Source organism: Zalophus californianus, chromosome 7, assembly GCF_009762305.2.
Source record: "Zalophus californianus isolate mZalCal1 chromosome 7, mZalCal1.pri.v2, whole genome shotgun sequence".
Classification (NCBI taxonomy): domain Eukaryota; kingdom Metazoa; phylum Chordata; class Mammalia; order Carnivora; family Otariidae; genus Zalophus; species Zalophus californianus.
Window position 1 is genome coordinate 74,181,196 of NC_045601.1, and position 18,743 is coordinate 74,199,938.

Sequence of the window (18,743 nt, forward strand, 5' to 3'; positions counted from 1 at the left end):
GTCATCAAACCAAGTCCTAGTCCTCTTTCTGTCAGTACCAGTTTTCCACAAGTAACCTCTTATTTGTACCTCACTTCCTCTTTTTTTTTTTTAATTAACATATAATGTATTATTTGTTTCAGGGGTACAGGTCTGTGATTCATCAGTCTTACACAATTCACAGCGCTCACCATAATACGTACCCTCCCCACTGTCCATCACCCAGCCACTCCATCCCTCCCACCCCCCTCGACGCCAGCAACCCTCAGTTTGTTTTCTGAGATTAAGAGTCTCTTATGGTTTCGTCTTGTTTCATTTTTCCCTCCCTTCCCCTAGGATCCTCTGTCTTGTTTCTCAAAATCCTCATATTAGTGAGATCATATGATACTTATCTTTCTCTGATTGACTTATTTCACTAAGCATAATACCCTCTAGTTCTATCCACGTCGTTGCAAATGGCAAGATTTCTTTTTTTGATGGTTGCATAATATATACCACATCTTTTTTTTTTTTTTAAAGATTTTATTTATTTATGTGACAGAGAGACACAGCGAGAGAGGGAACACAAGCAGGGGGAGTAGGAGAGGGAGAAGCAGGCTCCCCACTGAGTAGGGAGCCCGATGTGGGGCTCCATCCCAGGATTCTGGGATCATGACCTGAGCCGAAGGCAGATGCTTAATGACTGAGCCACCCAGGTACCCCTATACCACATCTTTATCCATTCATCTGTTGATGGCCATCTAGGCTCTTTCCATAGTTTGGCTGTTGTGGACATTGCTGCTATAAACATCGGGGTGCGCATACCCCTTCGGATCACTACATTTGTATCTTTGGGGTAAATACCCAGTAGTGCAATTGCTGGGTCGTAGGGTAGCTCTATTTTCAACTTTTGGAGGAGCCGCCATACTGTTTTCCAGAGTGGCTGTGCACCAGCTTGCATTCCCACCAACAGTGTAGGAGGGTTCCCCTTTCTCCGCATCCTCGCCAACATCTGTCGTTTCCTGACTTGTTAATTTTAGCCATTCTGACTGGTGTAAGGTGGTATCTCATTGAGGTTTTGATTTGGATTTCCCTGATGCCGAGTGATGTTAAGCACTTTTTCATGTGTCTGTTGGCCATTTGGATGTCTTCTTTGCAGAAATGTCTGTTCATGTCTTCTGCCCATTTCTTGATTGGATTAGTTGTTCTTTGGGTGTTGAGTTTGAGAAGTTCTTTATAGATTTGGTGACTAGCCCTTTATCTGATAGGTCATTTGCAAATATCTTCTCTCATCCTGTCGGTTGTCTTTTGGTTTTGTTGACTGTTTCCTTTGCTGTGCAGAAGCTTTTTATCTTGATGAAGTCCCAATAGTTCATTTTTGCCGTTGCTTCCCTTGCCTTTGGCGATGTTTCTAGGAAGAAGTTGCTGCGGCTGAGGTCGAAGAGGTTGCTGCCTGTGTTCTCCTCAAGGATTTTGATGGATTCCTGCTTCATATTTAGGTCTTTCATCCATTTTAAGTCTATTCTTGTGTGTGGTGTAAGGAAATGGTCCAGTTTCATTCTTCTGCATGTAGCTGTCCAGTTTTCCCAACACCATTTGTTGAAGAGACTGTCTTTTTTCCATTGGACATCCCTTCCTGCTTTGTCGAAGATTAGTTGACCATAGAGTTGGCACCTCACTTCCTCTTAACCAGGGATCTCGTCCTCACCAGTCTTTTAAATCTCATCTCTCAGTAGTGACCTCTTCTGGTCCAGTGATGTTGTCTCTATTCTCATTTCCTTGACATTGACTTTCCTGAAATATGGGTTTCCTCCCAGAACCTCCGTGACTGACACCTCTGACTAACACTCCTCTTCCTTGTCTTTTAACTAACTCTGACTCCTCTTCATTCTCCTTCCTCAAAAATCAGACTTCTACCATGGTTCCTTTTCAGCTGTTTATTCTCTGTTCTTTTTCCATTGCTAAATTCATCCATTCTTGTGGGTTCTATGAGTCATGACTCCAATTTACTTTTCAAGGCTTGTTTTCTTTCCTAAGCACAGATGTTAAATCTACCATTTTCTGGATTGTTCCTCTTGGAATCAGTAGTATCTCAAATTTTATTCCATTTTTACCTGTAAACTAGCTCCTCCTCACAACTTTTCCATCTCTGTCTATGACCATATTTTACAGTTGCCACGTCCAGCTTTATCTCCTTTATTTCTTGGGCTCACAGTTTATGGGGTGCTTCCTTATAAATATGTCTCCTTTTGCTTTCTACCTTCCTATAGAAAGCAGCCTTACCTGGTTTACTAGACAGCTTCCCCACCCTGATCTCCCTGATTTTAGTTTCTGTCTCCCCCAATCATTTTGCTTAAAAACCTTTAATATTCTTTAAATTTTCCTGTATCTGAGTTACACTGCCCTCCACTGACTCCCTGCTTCCTGAAGTATCAAGATTAAATTACTCTACATGGCTTTCCACGTGCCATCACCATTACAAGACCTCTCTATGGGCCTGACTTGCTGAATGTCTTTGCTGCCTTTTGCTCATCCACGCTTCAAGTACTGCCACTTCCACAAAATATTTCCTAGAGCCTCCCAGGAAATTTCCTGCTCCCAGCTCCTCTATAATTTATGTACCAAGTACCAATATTAAGTACCAAGAAAGCACTAGTCATACACTGCCTTGTAACTCCTTGAGAACTGATGTTAAGATTATACTTTTGCAACCTCGCATAGGAGCAGAATGAGCAAAGCAAGCACCTAGACAAATACGTATTGATTGATTGGCAGCTATGTCTGATTGAGTCATCCTGGCAACCATAAATGCTTCCAAATTGAAACCTTATTTCTTGAGTCCTGAATGTGATACTAGAAATGAAGGTATTTGGAAAGAATCATATTCTTTTCTGGAAATAATTTAAAATTGAAATTTTTCCTATAAATTTTTCTATACATAATTTAGTATTGTTAATCTGTTTTTCAAATAGCTCTGGGCCTGAGAAGTGCGGAGTAACCTTTCCCAATCCCAGATTCAGGCTGTTTTGGATTTTTTTGTTCATTTGTTTTTTACTTTAGTTCAGTTATATCATAAGTGCTTTAGATTTTTATGTTTTTCCAAGGACCCTAGTCACACCATTTCCATGAGGAAATATTCATATAGACAAATAATCAACTGATAAATTCGTTTATAGTTTGGGAATTGCCATATTAATATGTATTTTTAATAACTTTTCCAATAAGAGAAAATGGCTTATCTGTAAGAAATGTCTTTTTAAAGATTTTTTTCCTTTAAATTTTTATTGTTATGTTAATCACCATACATTACATCATTAGTTTTTGATGTAGTGTTCCATGATTCATTGTTTGTGCATAACACCCAGTGCTCTACACAGAATGTGCCCTCTCTAATACCTATCACCAGGCTAACCCATCGCCCCACCCCCTCAAGTGTTTATCAGAACTTTGTCACCTACTAAACTGCCTCTGAATGCATAAATTTTGTCACAGAGACAAATCAGTAGTATCTCACATTTAGCAATCCAAACAAATTAGGTGCAGGGTTACGCTGGGTCCTAAAGAATTACCGTAAAGATTATTTTATTTTTATGACATGGCAGCTAGGTCTCGAGTCATATCCATGGACCAAAAACCAGTGAATGTTGCCTAGGGACAAAGCTTTGGAGATTCTAAAAGGAGCTGTGATTATCAAAATAAGAATCTGGGCAAAAATCTGAGTTTATCTTAAAAGATAAAATGTGAGGCCCCTGCTTTAAATCCATACAGAACATTTAGAACCTTTGATTCTAACAGAAAGTATAGCCCCAGGCTTGGGGTTGAGTGAAAGTCCCAGACTTTGAGCTCCAACTCTGCTGGGCTTGAACCCCCAGCTCTGCAATTTACTAATGAACTCTAGAGACATCACTCTTTCCTAAACTCAAGTTTGCCCTTATAAAATTCAACAAATAATAGCTCATGGCATGGTTGTAAGATCTCACAGGCAATCATGTATAAAGCACCTGACAGAGTGCAGTAGGTATTGGTGCTCTCTCTCATTTCTTTAATTTCCAGACTTCTTACATTATTTTTGTGCTAACTCTGAATTGAAGAGCTGTTTTTATGTGTGAGTTTCTTTGATTTGCTCTACAGGGTCAAGGAAGATACGGCAGCACGCATTGCATCTCTCAAAGCATCTCATCAGAGAGAAGTAGAGAAACTCCTTTGTCAAAATGCAGTAGAAAATTCTTCTTCCAAAGTAGCTGAACTAAATCGTAAAATAGCAACTCAAGAGGTAGATGACTTTAACACACTTTCTTTGGCTTTAAAACTATTTTTTTCAGGACTGTTAACATTATTTAGAAATGCTTCAAGTTCACTTTTTGATAGAAATGAGAAATTCTTGACTTGATTTTTTTTATAGGAGAGGATGCCATTATCATGCATTTAACTGTTCTACTTTAAGATTATTCTAAATAGGGGGTTTCATAGTTTTGTCCCAACATTTCTTAAATAGTTCTTCTTCTAAGGCAGTTGTAAGGGATGGTACAATCACATTATGTGATTGAGACCTGAGTACTTGAACTTGAATGTTGAACCATCTCCCTCCACCCAAGTCCCAGCTGACAAGTAATTATCCTAGTCATTCTTCTTGCCCAATTACCTTTCATTCATTAAACAAATAATGATTCAAGGTCTATAGACAATCAGGCACTGGGGATAAAATAATCAACAGAGAGATACACACAGCTGTAGCCATTATGAAGCATAGTCTTCTTAGAATTATGACAGAGTATGCTGAAAGTTCATCTGCATTTCCTCAAAAAAGTGTATCTTCCTTCTTGGTTAGTATGTACATCTACATGGAATATCATGAGTATCTACTATGTGGTCCATCTTCTGTGGTGTTAGAAAATTGAAAAAACAGCATTAAGATAGAATTTGTATCTGTATCCCCCCTCCAAAAAAAAAAAAAAAAAAGCAAATATGGCAAAAATGTTAGCAATTGATAAATTGAAGAATGAATGTCTATTGTGCTCTTTTCTCTAGGTTTTAATTTTAAAAAACAAGCTGAGGGGCGGAAACCAGGAAATGATGATCTTACCCCCACCTCTCCCATCAATAATTATTTAATAGCATCTTGATTAAAAACAAATCACTCAGGGGCGACCAGGTAGCTCAGTCGGTTAAGCATCCAACTCCTGATCTCAGCTCAGGTCTTGATCTCGGGGTCGTGATTTCAGGCCCTGCCCAGCATGGAGCCCATTTAAACTTCCCCAGTTGAGCGATTTTGTTTTTAGGGCCAGATAGTGGATATCGTGAACTTATTGTACATTATTTCAGCTATAAAAATGCTATTATGGGTTTGTGAGAAGGTGTCCTTATAAGGAGATGCACGTTCAAGTATTCAGGGGATAGAAGCCTGAAGGGTAATGAGGTCTATAATTCATGTAGCTCAGAAACGGAATTTTGTCTATTTTAATATTTCAGTGAGAAAAATTTAGAGTGCTTTTCAAAGGTAATCGTAGAGCAGTTGCAGATAACTTCTCTGGCTCCCCCCCCACACACACAATGGGAGCAGGGTGTCAGTGGGCAGTGTAAACAGGATAGCAAGTCAGTATGTAGTTGGGAGAGGTGGATAAAGTAGTGTCAGGGCGCCACACATGGTGCCCTTAATGTTACTTTCCCAGAGTTCTAAATGTGATATTGTAAATTACGAGTTAAGTGGAAGTCAGCATAGTCTGATGATAGAAATAGTAAAAGGAAAGCACTGGAGGTAAGAGATGCACATTTTCCTCAAGTTTTCAGGTTCTTGATGAAAGTATTTATGTATTTCAGTTGGCCAAAAATGTGACATTTATTTCATGCTAATACTAGGCTTGTGCTGTCTTTATTTTATCAGTAGCTCTTTAATAAAAACTATTATCCTTACTCACAAAGTAATAAAGACAATATTGGTTACTTTCTTCAAAATGCTTGGACTTTATAATTGAGGTTTATTTTAAAAGGTGTTTTTCAGGCCTCCAGAAGAAAAATACTAGAGATAAAGAAGCCAAGTAGTTATGTAGCCATTAATTTGTAATATGTATGATGCTTTATATCAAATATTGAAACAAAATAATGAGTGAATTCAATGAGCTTAATTAATCCAATGAACTTAATTCCTGTGGCAATTTATTTCCATGTTAGAATTTGGTAATTTTAAAATATTGGGAATTTTTTTTTATTACAAACGAAATTCATTAGTTGGTTTTCTTATATTTTTCAAATATTTGAGGAAGAGCTTTCTTAACTCAGCACTTCTAACGTAATTTCCTAGGTACTTCTAAAACATTTCCAAAATCAAGTTAACGAGCTGCAGGGTAAACAGGAGTCTGTTGTAGTTTGTCAAGTTCGAGAAGAAATCCTACAGAAAGAGGTAAGAAATAAGAAAAATATTGGATTAACATAAGCTTTTCTTTGCCATTTCAATCATATTTTTGTATAAATTTTTTTAACTGTACAAGTAGAAACCTGAAAATATTTATCACATGTCAAAAAATATTAATAACTTGTTTATGGTACGTCTGCTTTCCCCAGATGAAACTCTCAAATATTAAGTTTATTATGTATTTGATGCTGAGATTTTTCTGGGCAATGAGGAAATAGAGGGGAGGGGTATTTGGTTCTTTTGATTTTTTTTTTTTTTCTTAAGGACATAAAATTGGATGGTTAAGGCCACTTCTGCATTGAGTACTAATACTGTTTAATTTGGTTAAGAAATAGAGACAGCTGTCATTATAATCATGCTGGATTCCCAATAACAATATCACAGGAAATAGATCTTTCTGGAAACTCACCATTTTTATCACTCTAAGATGCTTTTGATTCTAGGAATTAAAAAAAAAAAACAGATAAACTGTGCATTCTGTTCTTTGAAGCATATACACCATTTTTTATTATTCAAGAATTTATTAAACCATACAAGCAGAACGTACAACTGATTGCAATATAAAAAGATTAATGTGCAAACACTCCACAATTAGGTAACTATCAATTAAAAAGTTTTGTTTCAGTTATTGAAAGGCTGTAGTTCAGCACATGTGCATTCTTTTCAGTGTTTATGATGTACATGAACGTTGTTGTATAAGCAGTAATTTAACACAACTTCACAAACCTAAAGTAAACTTTTGGGAAAAAGCAATAAAAGGAAGTATGTTCTAGTGTTTGCATGATAAAGGTCAGTTTTAGTCAAATTACAATGTTGTTAGTTTAAGAATAGCTAAACTATTTTGAAAATAGAAAAGCTGCAACACATGATTTTCAAACCTATTTACTGGAAAACTAAGTAAAACACTCCATCTCTTGAATAAAATGACAATCTGCATTTTTAATATGCAGCACATTTATAATAGTTGTTTGAACAGGGCTTATTTATTCCCACTACTGATAACCTTTTGAAGGCCCTCGAAGGGTTTTTCTCTCAGGCTGGTGGGAATAGTTCATTTTCCCAGCCCTGCAGGAATTCCCAGAATTATTCAGGCTACCATTTCCACTGACTTCGGAACTGCCTCTGGGCAGCCAGCTAGACAGTCTTAGAGTTCATCTTGTATGTTTTCCATCCCTCACGAATCACCATCCTGCATTGCTGTTAGCTAGGGTTTGAAAACAGTCGTTTCACATGTCGTCTGGTTTTTCGGCTAAGAAAGGAGGGTAAATCCCGGTCTCTTTCTGACCACAAGAAAAAGCACAATACACATTTTTTAACAGTAGCAAATTCTGTTTTGTTTTTTGACTGCTTGTTTGTTGTTATTCTATTTCTATAGAAAAAAACAGTGATTTGAAATGTTCCAGCATAGTTCAAGACATTGGGAAGTGAACCATCTCCCACTAGCGTGTTAATCATGAAAACCTGAAAAGATTTTTCAAATTTCTGCATTTTGTTCCATGCCTATGTTACCTAAAGCGTTGTTAAACCACATCTCTTTAAAATCATATCTGCTGCAATAGGCTGAAAACATTACCACGCCTCTGGTGTATATTCATTCAGTTGATGCTAACTCAGGCATGTATTCCTCAAATCTTTTTTTTAAATATTAAAATGTAAAAGGTAATCTTTCATGTTTAAACATTCATCATAGATTTCCGGTCTTATTTTTCCACTCACTGTTGAGTGGAAACAACCATCTATTTATTTCCTTGCACCCTAAAGTTGAAGAGGAAGGACTTGAATCTTTACTCAACTCCTTAAATTTAGACAATTGAGAGGATTGCTGCTATTGTTTCCATGTCCTGCAGTTAGTATATGCATTTTATTGGTCATAGTTTCTTTTTCATCAATAGGATTTTGTTTTGTTGTATTTGTATAGTCTATACAAATTTTAGAAACCATTCAAGAGTGACCTCTAATATGGGAACCCAAGGACTATTACAGTGACTCCTAAAAGTTATCAAAATTCTTCTTCTAATTTGTGTCAAATATGCTACAGCTAGCTGCTTTTAGGTTATGAATGAATAGTAGGAATGATTTGGGGGTTTATGATAAGATCTGGGTTTAAGTTGTTAAACATGTCAGTGAGCCTTACGGTGGCAAGTCATGTAAACATTTAGAGTGATACAGTGACCGTAGGCCACACTTGGTACTCTGGCTGCAGACCAGGAAACACAAGGCAACAGCCGGCATGAGTAGGTCCCACAGCAGTCCACACAGCTGTCCCAGGAACAGCACACATGCAAGGGAATAAGACTCACATCTGGCAGTTGGAGGAACCACCCAGGCTTAAACTCTCCCCGACTCCACAAGAACCAGCGTCTCTTAGAACAAATAACTCATGCACAGTGGACCCCACAAGGACATGCCCAGTGCAAGAGTCACTGCACTCAGGAGAGCCCAAACCTACCCCTACCTGTCCCACCAGGTATTTCAGTTCATACCAAGTCCTCCAAGCCCAGATGATTTTCCACCAGTCGGGGCATTACCACAAGCAGTGTACGTAGATGACATCTATCCTTATCAAGAGAACAAAGCGAGGAAGTGAATTGAACCCACGGCTAGTTTCTCATGCAGAATGAAGAATTACATTTACCCTTTACCCACAGGCATTTGCTAGTGTTTTTAACTCTCTCAGTCTCAGGGGTTTTTTTAGCTATTAAATGGAATAAAATCTACTTCCTAGCATTTAAAAAGTGTTTAGGTGTCAGGCACTGTCGACAGGCTTTTGGGATATAGAAATATAGAACTAGAAATATAGAACACCTAAAGGTAACACCCTCAAAGAGCTTGCATTCTAGTGAGTGGGACAGAAAAATAAACCGATCCATGTAGACTGTAAGGTCCCCGAGCTAACTTTCTTTGCATTAGAACTGAGTCACATGCCCACCTCCAAACCAGGCATTGCCTGCGGACAGTGGACAGTAGTAACAGGCTTAAATCGGTCAGTATCTCCATCAGTGCTAGACCGTATTAGAATCTAGACTCCCTGGATTAAGTGTTCACAACCACTAGCATTCATCCCAGCAGCGTGGCCAGGAAAATGAATCGTGCCAGTAAGTTGCAGAGTATGAAGGCACGCGAGATGGTTGAAAGCACACAGACTCAAGCCGGTCATGCTCATTTAAAGGGGGAAAAATAGCATAATTTTATGGTCCAGTTTGAATTGAAATTTGTGGTTGGTAAGATTCTCTACTCACCGGCGTATAAGAGGACAGTATATAGGTCTTCTTTGGAAAGAGGTCTGTGGGCTATGCATGGATCATCTGAATTCCCTTACCTGAGCCTCCTGCTGCTAGTGGTCAGTGATGTCTGTCTCCTTTACCTTTAGTAACATGATCTGGGAGAATCACTCTTTCACTTTAGTAAAATAATAAACTAGTAAGACAATAAGAATTTTATTCATTAAGGAATATATGCTTTCTTTTTATTGATGTTATTCACTTCTATCCCGGTTGAGTATGGATTTATTTATAAATAATATTTATTTAACATTTAATATATTTTAATATAAATGTTTATTATATATTTAAGAATATTGAACATGTTTTTATACTAAGATTAATATATATTAGAAGGTATAAAAACACCCATGATCCCATTACCCAGAGCATATTTTGCTATATATTCTTCCAGATTTTATTTATTCGTAGACAGATACAAATACGGTGAGGGTGTGTGTTCATGCATGCACACACATAAAATACATGTTTGTGTATGTGTGTATGCATAATGATTTTTAAAAGCTGTTTTTTACCTAACAGTATATATATATTCTCATGTCAGTATATACGTTTTCTCTTTTTCCAATTTTATTGAGATATAATTGACATACACTACTGTCTAAGTTTAAGGTATACAGCATGAAGATTTAACCTACATAGATCATGAAGTGATTACTGCAGTAAGCTTAGTTATCATCCATAAAGAAAAAGATTTTTCTTACCTTATGGTGAGAACTCTCAGGATTTACTCTTAACAGCTCACGTACACCGCGCAGCAGCGTTGAGTATTGTCGTCATGCTGTACACTGAATCCCTAGTATAGTTATAACTGGAAGTTTGGTCCTTTTTGACCGCTTCGTCCCCTTCCCCTCTCTCCCACCCTTTCCTCTCCACCTCTGCTAACCACAAATCTCATCTCTTTTTCTAGGAGTTTGGGGGTTGTTTTGTTTTTTTGTTTTTTCAATTCCACATATAAGTGAGATCGTATGATATCTGTCTTCTTTCACCTGGTATAATACTGTCAGGGTTCAACCATGTTATCACAACGGCATGATTTCCTCCTTTTTTGTGGCTGGATATATATCACATCTTTATCTATTCACCCATCAGCGGACAGTCGAGTTGCTTCCATGTCTTGGCTATTCTAAACAGTGCTGCTATGAGCATGGTGTACAGATATCTTTCCAACATAGCTGTCTTCAGGTAAATACCCAGATGTGGAATCCCTGGATCGTATGGTCATTCAATTTTTAATTTTTTAGGAGCCTCCGATACTCATTTTCATAGTGGCCGTACCAGTTTACAACCCCACCAACAACACCCATGGATTCCCTTTTCTCCACATCCTCACCAGCCTTTGCTGTCTTTTTGATGCTAACCATTCTGGCAGGTGTGAGGTGATGCTGTAGTTTTGATTTGCATTTCCTTAAAGATTAGTGATGCTGAACATTTTTTCACGTACCTATTGGTTATTTATGTATCTTTGGAAAAATGTCTATTTTGGGTCCTTTGCCCATTTTTTAATTGGATTATTTCGGGGTTTTTTGGCTATTGAGTTATATAACTTTTTTATTTGAGAAGCAGACTCCCCGCGGAGCAGGGAGCCCGACATGGGACTCGATCCCAGGACCCTGGGACCATGACCTGAGCTGAGGGCAGACGCTTAACGACTGAGCCACCCAAGCGCCCCTATAAATTCTTTATATGTTTTGTATATTAACCTCTTATAAATATAGTGTGCAGATATTTTTTCCTTTCCATAGATTATTTTCATTTTGTTGATTTTTCTGTACAGAAGCTTTACAATTTAATATAGTCCCAACTTGTTTATTTTTTATTTAGTTGCTTGTGCTTTTGGTGTCATATCCAAAAAACTGTTGCCAAGACCCATGTCAAGGAGCTTTTCTACTGTTTTTTTTCTAGAAGTTTTCTGGGTTCAGGTCTTACATTTAAGTCTTTAATCCATTTAAGGTTAATTTTTGTAAGTGGTATAAGATAGGGATCTAGTGTCATTCTTTTATATGTGAATATTCAATTTTCCCAACACCATTAATTGAAGGGACTGTCTTTTTTCCCCTGAGTATTTTTGGCTCTCTTGTCATGTATGACTGTGTGCCTGTGTTTGTGCCAGCGCCGTACTGTTTTGATTGCTCTAGCTTTGCACTACAACTGGGAATCAAGAAGTATGATACACCGCTCTCTCCCTCTCAACACCGCACTGACGTTCAGGGTCTTTTGTGGTCCGTAGATGTTTTAGGGTTTTCTCTATTACTGTAAAAAATGCTGTGGGAATCTTGATAGGGATGGCATCAAATCTATTGATGGCCTTGGGTAGCATGGACGTTTTAACAGTGTTAATTCTTACAATCCATATTTCTGGATCATAAGGATTATGGGATCCAGGAATATGGATTATAAGAATACTTTTTATCTTGTATCTACTTCAATTCCCATTATCAGTGTCTTATAGATTTTGGTATAGGAATCTTTCATCTTCTTATTTATGTTCATTTGTAAGAATTTTATTGTTTATGATGCTTTTTAAATGGGATCATTTTTTTCAGAGAATTCATTACTAGTGTACAAAACGCTACGGATCTTTAATTTTGTATCCTGCAACTTTACTGAATTCATTGATTAGATCTAACAGTTTTTCTGGTGGAATTTCTATAATTTTCTCTATATAAAATCATGTCACTTGCAAATAGAGACAGTTTTAATTCTTTCCTATTCTGATGCCCTTTATTTCTTTTTCTCGCCTGATTGCTCCGGCTAGGGCTTCCAGTACTATAATGAATAGGAGTGGTGAGGGTGAGCACCCTTGTCTTGTTCGTGGTCTTAGTAAACCGTTCAAGCTTTCACCATTGAATCGGGAATTCAGTGTGGGCTTATGATATATTATCATCATCTGAAGTACATTCCTTCCATACCTAATTTAAGAGTTTTTATCATGAACAGATGTTAAATTTTATCAAATGCTTTTTCTGCATCTATTGAGATGGTAATATGATTTTTTTCTTCATTCTTTGTGATCTATTACACTGATTTTCATATGCTGAACTATCTTGCATCCCAGAGATAAATTCCACTAGATCATGGTGAAGGATTTTGTTAATGTACTGCTGAATTCAAATTGCTAGTATTTTATTGAGAAATTTTCCACTCATATTCATCAGAGATAGTGGCCCATAGTTGTCTGATAGAGTCTTTAAAAAAAATTTTTTTTTCTTAAATATTTTTAAGTAATCTCTACACCCGATGTGGGGCTCAAACTCACGACCCTGAGGTCAAGAATCACATGTTCTACTGACTGAGCCAGCCAGGTACCCCTATAGTCCCTTTATCTGGCTTTGTTATTAGGGTAATGCTGGCCTTATTAAATGAATTTGGAAGTGTTCCTGCCTCTTCTGTATTTTGGAAGAGTTTGACAAGGATTGGCATTAATTCTTCAAATTTTTGGTAAAAATTCACTTATGAAGTCATCGGGTCCTATTGGGAGATTTTTTACTTATTAGAATTCTCCTTCACTTGACTACTTCGTTCACTAGACCAGAACTTCCAGCTGGTATACAGGAATGGGTTCCTTGTGGATCGTAAGATACTGATGACTGGAAATGTTGTCTCATTACAAACTCAAAATTTCAGTCATTAAAAAGTTTATGTGTTGAAGTTGAAGTGATATTTAACCATTATGTGTATGATAGTGGCAGTCATCCGAATTAAAGTCTGCAGATTTCTTTGGTCACGGATGATATCATCAGGGATGTCCCACATTTAAATATTTAGATTTAGATTTGCTCCTGACTTAATTTGCTTGTATTTTCACATTTTAGAAACTACTTAGGAATTGTAGGGGGTTTGGCGGTGGGGGGGTAGGGGTTGTTTTTTGGGTTTTCTTGTAGTGTTAGTGTTTTTATTAGGTACTGTTTCATGGGAAACATGATGGAATTTGTTCATTTTAGCCATTTTCACTTATTATTTTGCCTTTTGCTACTAACAATTAGAAAATTATTTAAAATTATGTGGTAAAAAGAAAATACATTTGTTTCAAGCCCAAAAGAAAGAGCTCTCAGATCCCCTCTGTTTTACTAATGGGTACCATGAAAATATTACCATTTTCTCTGTTGACCATAGTATGAAAAGGGAGGTACCACACTAGACTGTAATCTCCATGAGTATGGACTATGTCTTTCATGTCTGTATCCTCAGGACCTAAGACAACAGCCAGGACAGAAGAAATTCAGTGTATTTCCTCAGAAAAAGGTTGAACTCTGTGTGTTGGGTACTATACTGTGTAGGGTGCTTTAAATGTATTATATAACCCTAAAAGTAATCAGCCTTGTTAAATACATTGATACTTTGTTAGCACAGCTAAATATACCAAAGACAGTGCCCACCTTCATTTTGAATGCTGTAATCAGCCTGGCGTACATGGGAGGAGGTGGTCCAGTCATCGGGAACCTTTGGATTATGAGGTCATTTCAGAGCTAGGATGAGCCTTTTCTTCCTGAACATAGGGAATGCAAACTCTTAATTCTAACAACTCAAGATATTTTTCTTATTAACAAGAAGAGTCTTCTCTAGAGAAATTTTATACAAAGGAAATGTAGTAAATATTCTTAAAACTACCTGGTAAAAAATTTATTTTTCTTACCAGTTTTTCATTTATTTTGTATCTCAATTTTAGATTACAAAACTCCTAGAAGAACTAAGAGAAGCCAGAGAAAACCATACACCAGAGATGAAACATTTCATGAGCTTAGAAAAGAAAATTAAACAGATGGAAATGCGACATCAGCAAAGAGAGCAGGAACTTCAACAGGTAAAGTAGTAAATTATATTTACATATTTGTATAGCTCTTCACTTTTAAGTACCTCCAGTTTGCTGTAGGTTGGCCATCCCTAGCCAACACTTCCTAAAGTATTTCATTGTGTCTTGATATTAAGAATAAAAATACAGCTTTTAAGAGCATATAAGACTTTATGTATTTGAAATTTAAAGATTGGTCTTATCTCTGGAATAATAGAGAAACAACTTGTATCTTTTTTTTTTTTTAAGATTTTGTTTATTTTAGAGAGGACACAGCAGGGGAAGGAGCAGAGGGAGAGGGAGTGGGAGGAAGGGAAAGAATCTCAAGCAGGTTCCAAGCTGAGCGTGGAACCTGATGCATGGCTTGATCGTGATCCTGAGATCACGACCTGAGTCCAAACTGAGTTGGATGCTTAACCAGCTGAGCCACCCGGGTGCCCCTCATGTTCTTAATTATTGATGGTTGCCTAAAATGTTAGGCATTTTATCCTGGGAATGAGTTTTTGGAAGCCATATTCCATATTCATTTCATAAATGTTTGTAAGAAGTAGAATTACATTAAAAAGAAATCATTTAAAATATATGCCCTGCACTAGTAATATCACAATTACTCTCCTTAACTACAAACAGATAAATTAATAGAAATTAAAAATGGCAGGAGTAAGGGCATGATGTTTTTAGGCATTAACCTTTCTGCTGATATTTAGCTTTGCTTGAACAGTATACTGGTCTGCTTGAGCTGCCAAACTGAGTTGCTTGAAAAACAAATTAATTTTCTCATAGTTCTGGAGGCTAGAAGTCTAAGATTAAATTACCAGCTGATTCATTCTGGTGAGCATTCTGTTCCTGGCTTGCAGAGGCCTTTCCCCAGCATGTGTGCCTGGGGGTGAGGGAGGGCGAAGAGCGAAAGAGCTCTCTGATGTCTTTTCTTATAAGGACACTAATCCAGTCTGATCAGGACCCCACCCTTATGACCTCATTTAACCTTACCCCAAATACAGCCATACTGTGGGTCAGGGCTTCTACGTATGAAAGGGGGGGTTGTGGGGACACAGAAAAGATTCAGTCTATAACAGCGTAAATGTATATATTCTTTGAAAACAAAAAATACCACAGAAATGCAAAGGTTTATGGTTGACCTGAGTCCCACAGAAACCCTAGCTGTTTAATCATGTCAGAATTTTAGCCTTTATCATTATAGGAACTACAAAATGTAAAATGGATGACAAAGAGATTAGTGTGATTGATTTCTCATTCTTACATAGGGTGACTGAATGGATAAAAAGAAAAAAAAAACAAAACACCTCTGTATGCTACCTACAAGAGATTGACTTCAGACCCAAAGACATATAGATTGAACATAGAGATGGAAAGAGATATCCCATTGCAAATGGAAATCAAAAAGGTAGCAACACACAGTCATGAGACAAGGGCATTACATAATGATTAAGGGATCAATCTAACAAGAGGATATAACGATGGTAAATATTTATGCAACCAACATAGGAGCACCTAAACATATAAATCAAATATTAACATACATAAAAGGAGAAAGTGACAGTAATATCATAGTAGTAGGGGATTTTAACACCCTCTCTTACATTAATGGATAGATCATCTGGACAGAAAATCAATTAGAAAACCAGTGCCTTTGAACAACACATTAGACCAGATATACTTAATGGATATTGGATGTAATATGCTGTATATAATAGCAGCATATACATTTTCAAATGCACATGGAATGAGCTTTAGGATAGATCACATTAAACCACAAAATAAGTTTCAGAATGTTAGTAAGATTAAAATCAAAGCAAGCATCTTTTCCAACCACAATGTTATGAAACTACAAATCAATTACAAAAAAAAAAATAGAATACAAATACATGGAGGCTAACCAAGGTGCTACTAAATAATCAATAGGTCAATGAAGAAATCATAGAGGAAATTTTAAAATGCCTTGAGACAAATAAAAATGGAAACACAACATTCCAAAATCTTCTGGACACAACAAAAGCAGTTCTATGAGGGAAAATTTTTATAGCTATAAAGGCCTACCTCAAGAAACAAGAAATATCTCTCGGCACCTGGGTGGCTCAATTGGTTAAGTGTCTGCCTTTGGCTCAGGTCATGATTTCCGGGTCCTGGGATCAAGCCCCGAATTGTGTTCCCTGCTCAGTGGGGAGTCTGCTTCTCCCTTTCCCTCTATCCCTCCCCCCACCCACTTGTGCTCACTCTCCCTCAAAGAAATAAATAAAATCTTAAAAAAAAAAAACAAAAACGAATATCTCAAACAATCTAATATCACACCTAAAGGAACTAAAAAGAAGAACAAAGCTCAAAGATAGGAGAAGGAAGGAAATAAAGATCAAGACAAAAATAAATGAAATAGAGACCAAAAAATAGAAAGAATCAATGAAACTAAGAGCTGGTTCTTTGAATGATAAACAAAATTGATAAGCCTTTAGCCAGACTCATCGAGAAAATAAGAGAGGACTTCAATAAGTACAATCAAAAATGAAAGAGGAGGAAATTAACAACCGATACCACAAAAATACAAAGGTTTATAAAAGACTCCTATGAAAAGTTATATGCCAACAAATTGAACAGCCTAGAAGAAATGGATGTCTATAAATACACAGTCTCCCAAGACTGAATCAGGAAGAACTAGAAAATCTGAACAGACTAATTACTAGTCACAAAATTGAATTGGTAATCAAAAAACTCCCAACAAAGAAAAGTCTAGGACCAGATAGCTTTAAATGTTGGAAGAAATCTTTACACCTGTAAAGAAGAATTAATACCATCCTCTTCAAACTATCCAAAAAAAAAAAAAAACTGAAGAGGAGGGAATGCTTTCAAAGTCATTCTACAAAGCCACTATTACCCTAATACCAACAACAGACAAAGACAGTACAAAAAAGAAGAAATTACAGACTCTATCCCTAATGGACATAGATGCAAAAATCCTTAACAAACTATTAGCAAACTGAATTCAAAAGTACATTAAAAAGATCATTCACTACAATATGGGGGATTTATTCCAGAGATGCAAGGATGGTTGAGTATCTTCAAATCAACATGATATACCACATTAACAAAAGATAAAAATCATATGATGATCTCAGCAGATGCAAAACATTTAACAAAGTTCAGCATACATTCATGATAAAAATTCTCAACATACTGGCTATAGAGGGAACATAACATAATAAAGGCTATATATGACTAACCCACAACTAACGTGATGCTGCTCTATGGAGAAAAACTGAAAGCTTTTTCACGATCAGGCACAAAGATGTCCACTCTCACTGCTTTTACTCAAGATAGTACTGGAATTCACAGCCACAGTAATTAGAAAGAAAAAGCATACAAATTAATAAGGATGAAGTACAACTGTTACTCTTTATAAATAGCACGATACTGTATATTGAAAACCCTACAGACTCCACCAAAAATCAGAATAAATGAATTCAGTAAAGTTGCAGGATAGAGACATCTGTTGCATTTCTATATACTAAAAACTAGCAAAAAGAAATTAAGACAGTCACTTTATAACTGCATCAAAAAGAGTATGTAGGAGTAAATTTAATGTAGGAGTTAAAAGACCTGTACTCTGATAATTCTAAGACCTAGATGAAAGAAATTGAAGATGACATAATAAATGGAAAGATATACCATACTCATGGATTGGAAGAATATTGTTCAGATATAGTACCCAAAGCAGTCTGCAGATTCAGTGCAATCCCTATCAAAATATCAATAGTACAAAATAAAAAAAAAAAAACTCAAAGTGGACTAAAGACCTAAATGTAAGACCTGAAACCATAAAACTACAAAAATAGTAAACTCTTCGAATCAGTCTTGGCAATTTTTTTTGCATATGTCTCCTCAGACAAAGAGAACAAAAGCAAAAATAAATAATTGGACTACATCAAACTAAAAAGCTTTTGCACAGCAAAGGAAACCAACAGAAGGAAAAGGAAACCTTCTGAATGTGAGAAGGTATTTGCAAATCTTATATCCAATAAGAGTTAATATCCACAACATATAAAGAACTCATAACTCAGTGCCAACAAAAATCTAATTTAAAAATGGGTAGTGGACCTGAATATTTTTACAAAGACATACAGATGACCAACAGACACATGAAAAGATGCCCAACATCACTAATCATCAGGGAAATGCAAATCAAAACCACAATGAGATATCTCCTCACACCTGTTAGAATGGATAGTATAAAAAAATACAAGAAACAGCAGGTGTTGGTGAAGATGTAGAGAAAAGGCAATCCTCATGTGCT

At 36.6% G+C, this 18,743-nt stretch overlaps 1 protein-coding gene across 6 annotated transcripts in view; it reads left to right on the top strand.

The window, feature by feature from the left end:
- Positions 1-18,743, top strand: part of CEP162 (centrosomal protein 162) — a 99,854-nt gene that overhangs the window by 71,372 nt on the left and 9,739 nt on the right. For 5 of the 6 annotated variants that reach the window (XM_027604135.1, XM_027604139.1, XM_027604138.1 and 2 more), the window contains 3 exons: positions 4,090-4,231; positions 6,257-6,355; positions 14,318-14,452. In XM_027604135.1, the coding sequence (XP_027459936.1) occupies positions 4,090-4,231; positions 6,257-6,355; positions 14,318-14,452 (376 nt within the window). Of the gene's footprint in view, positions 1-4,089; positions 4,232-6,256; positions 6,356-7,742; positions 7,832-14,317; positions 14,453-18,743 lie in introns of those variants that run through there. The other variant, XM_027604141.1, reaches the window with a different exon arrangement.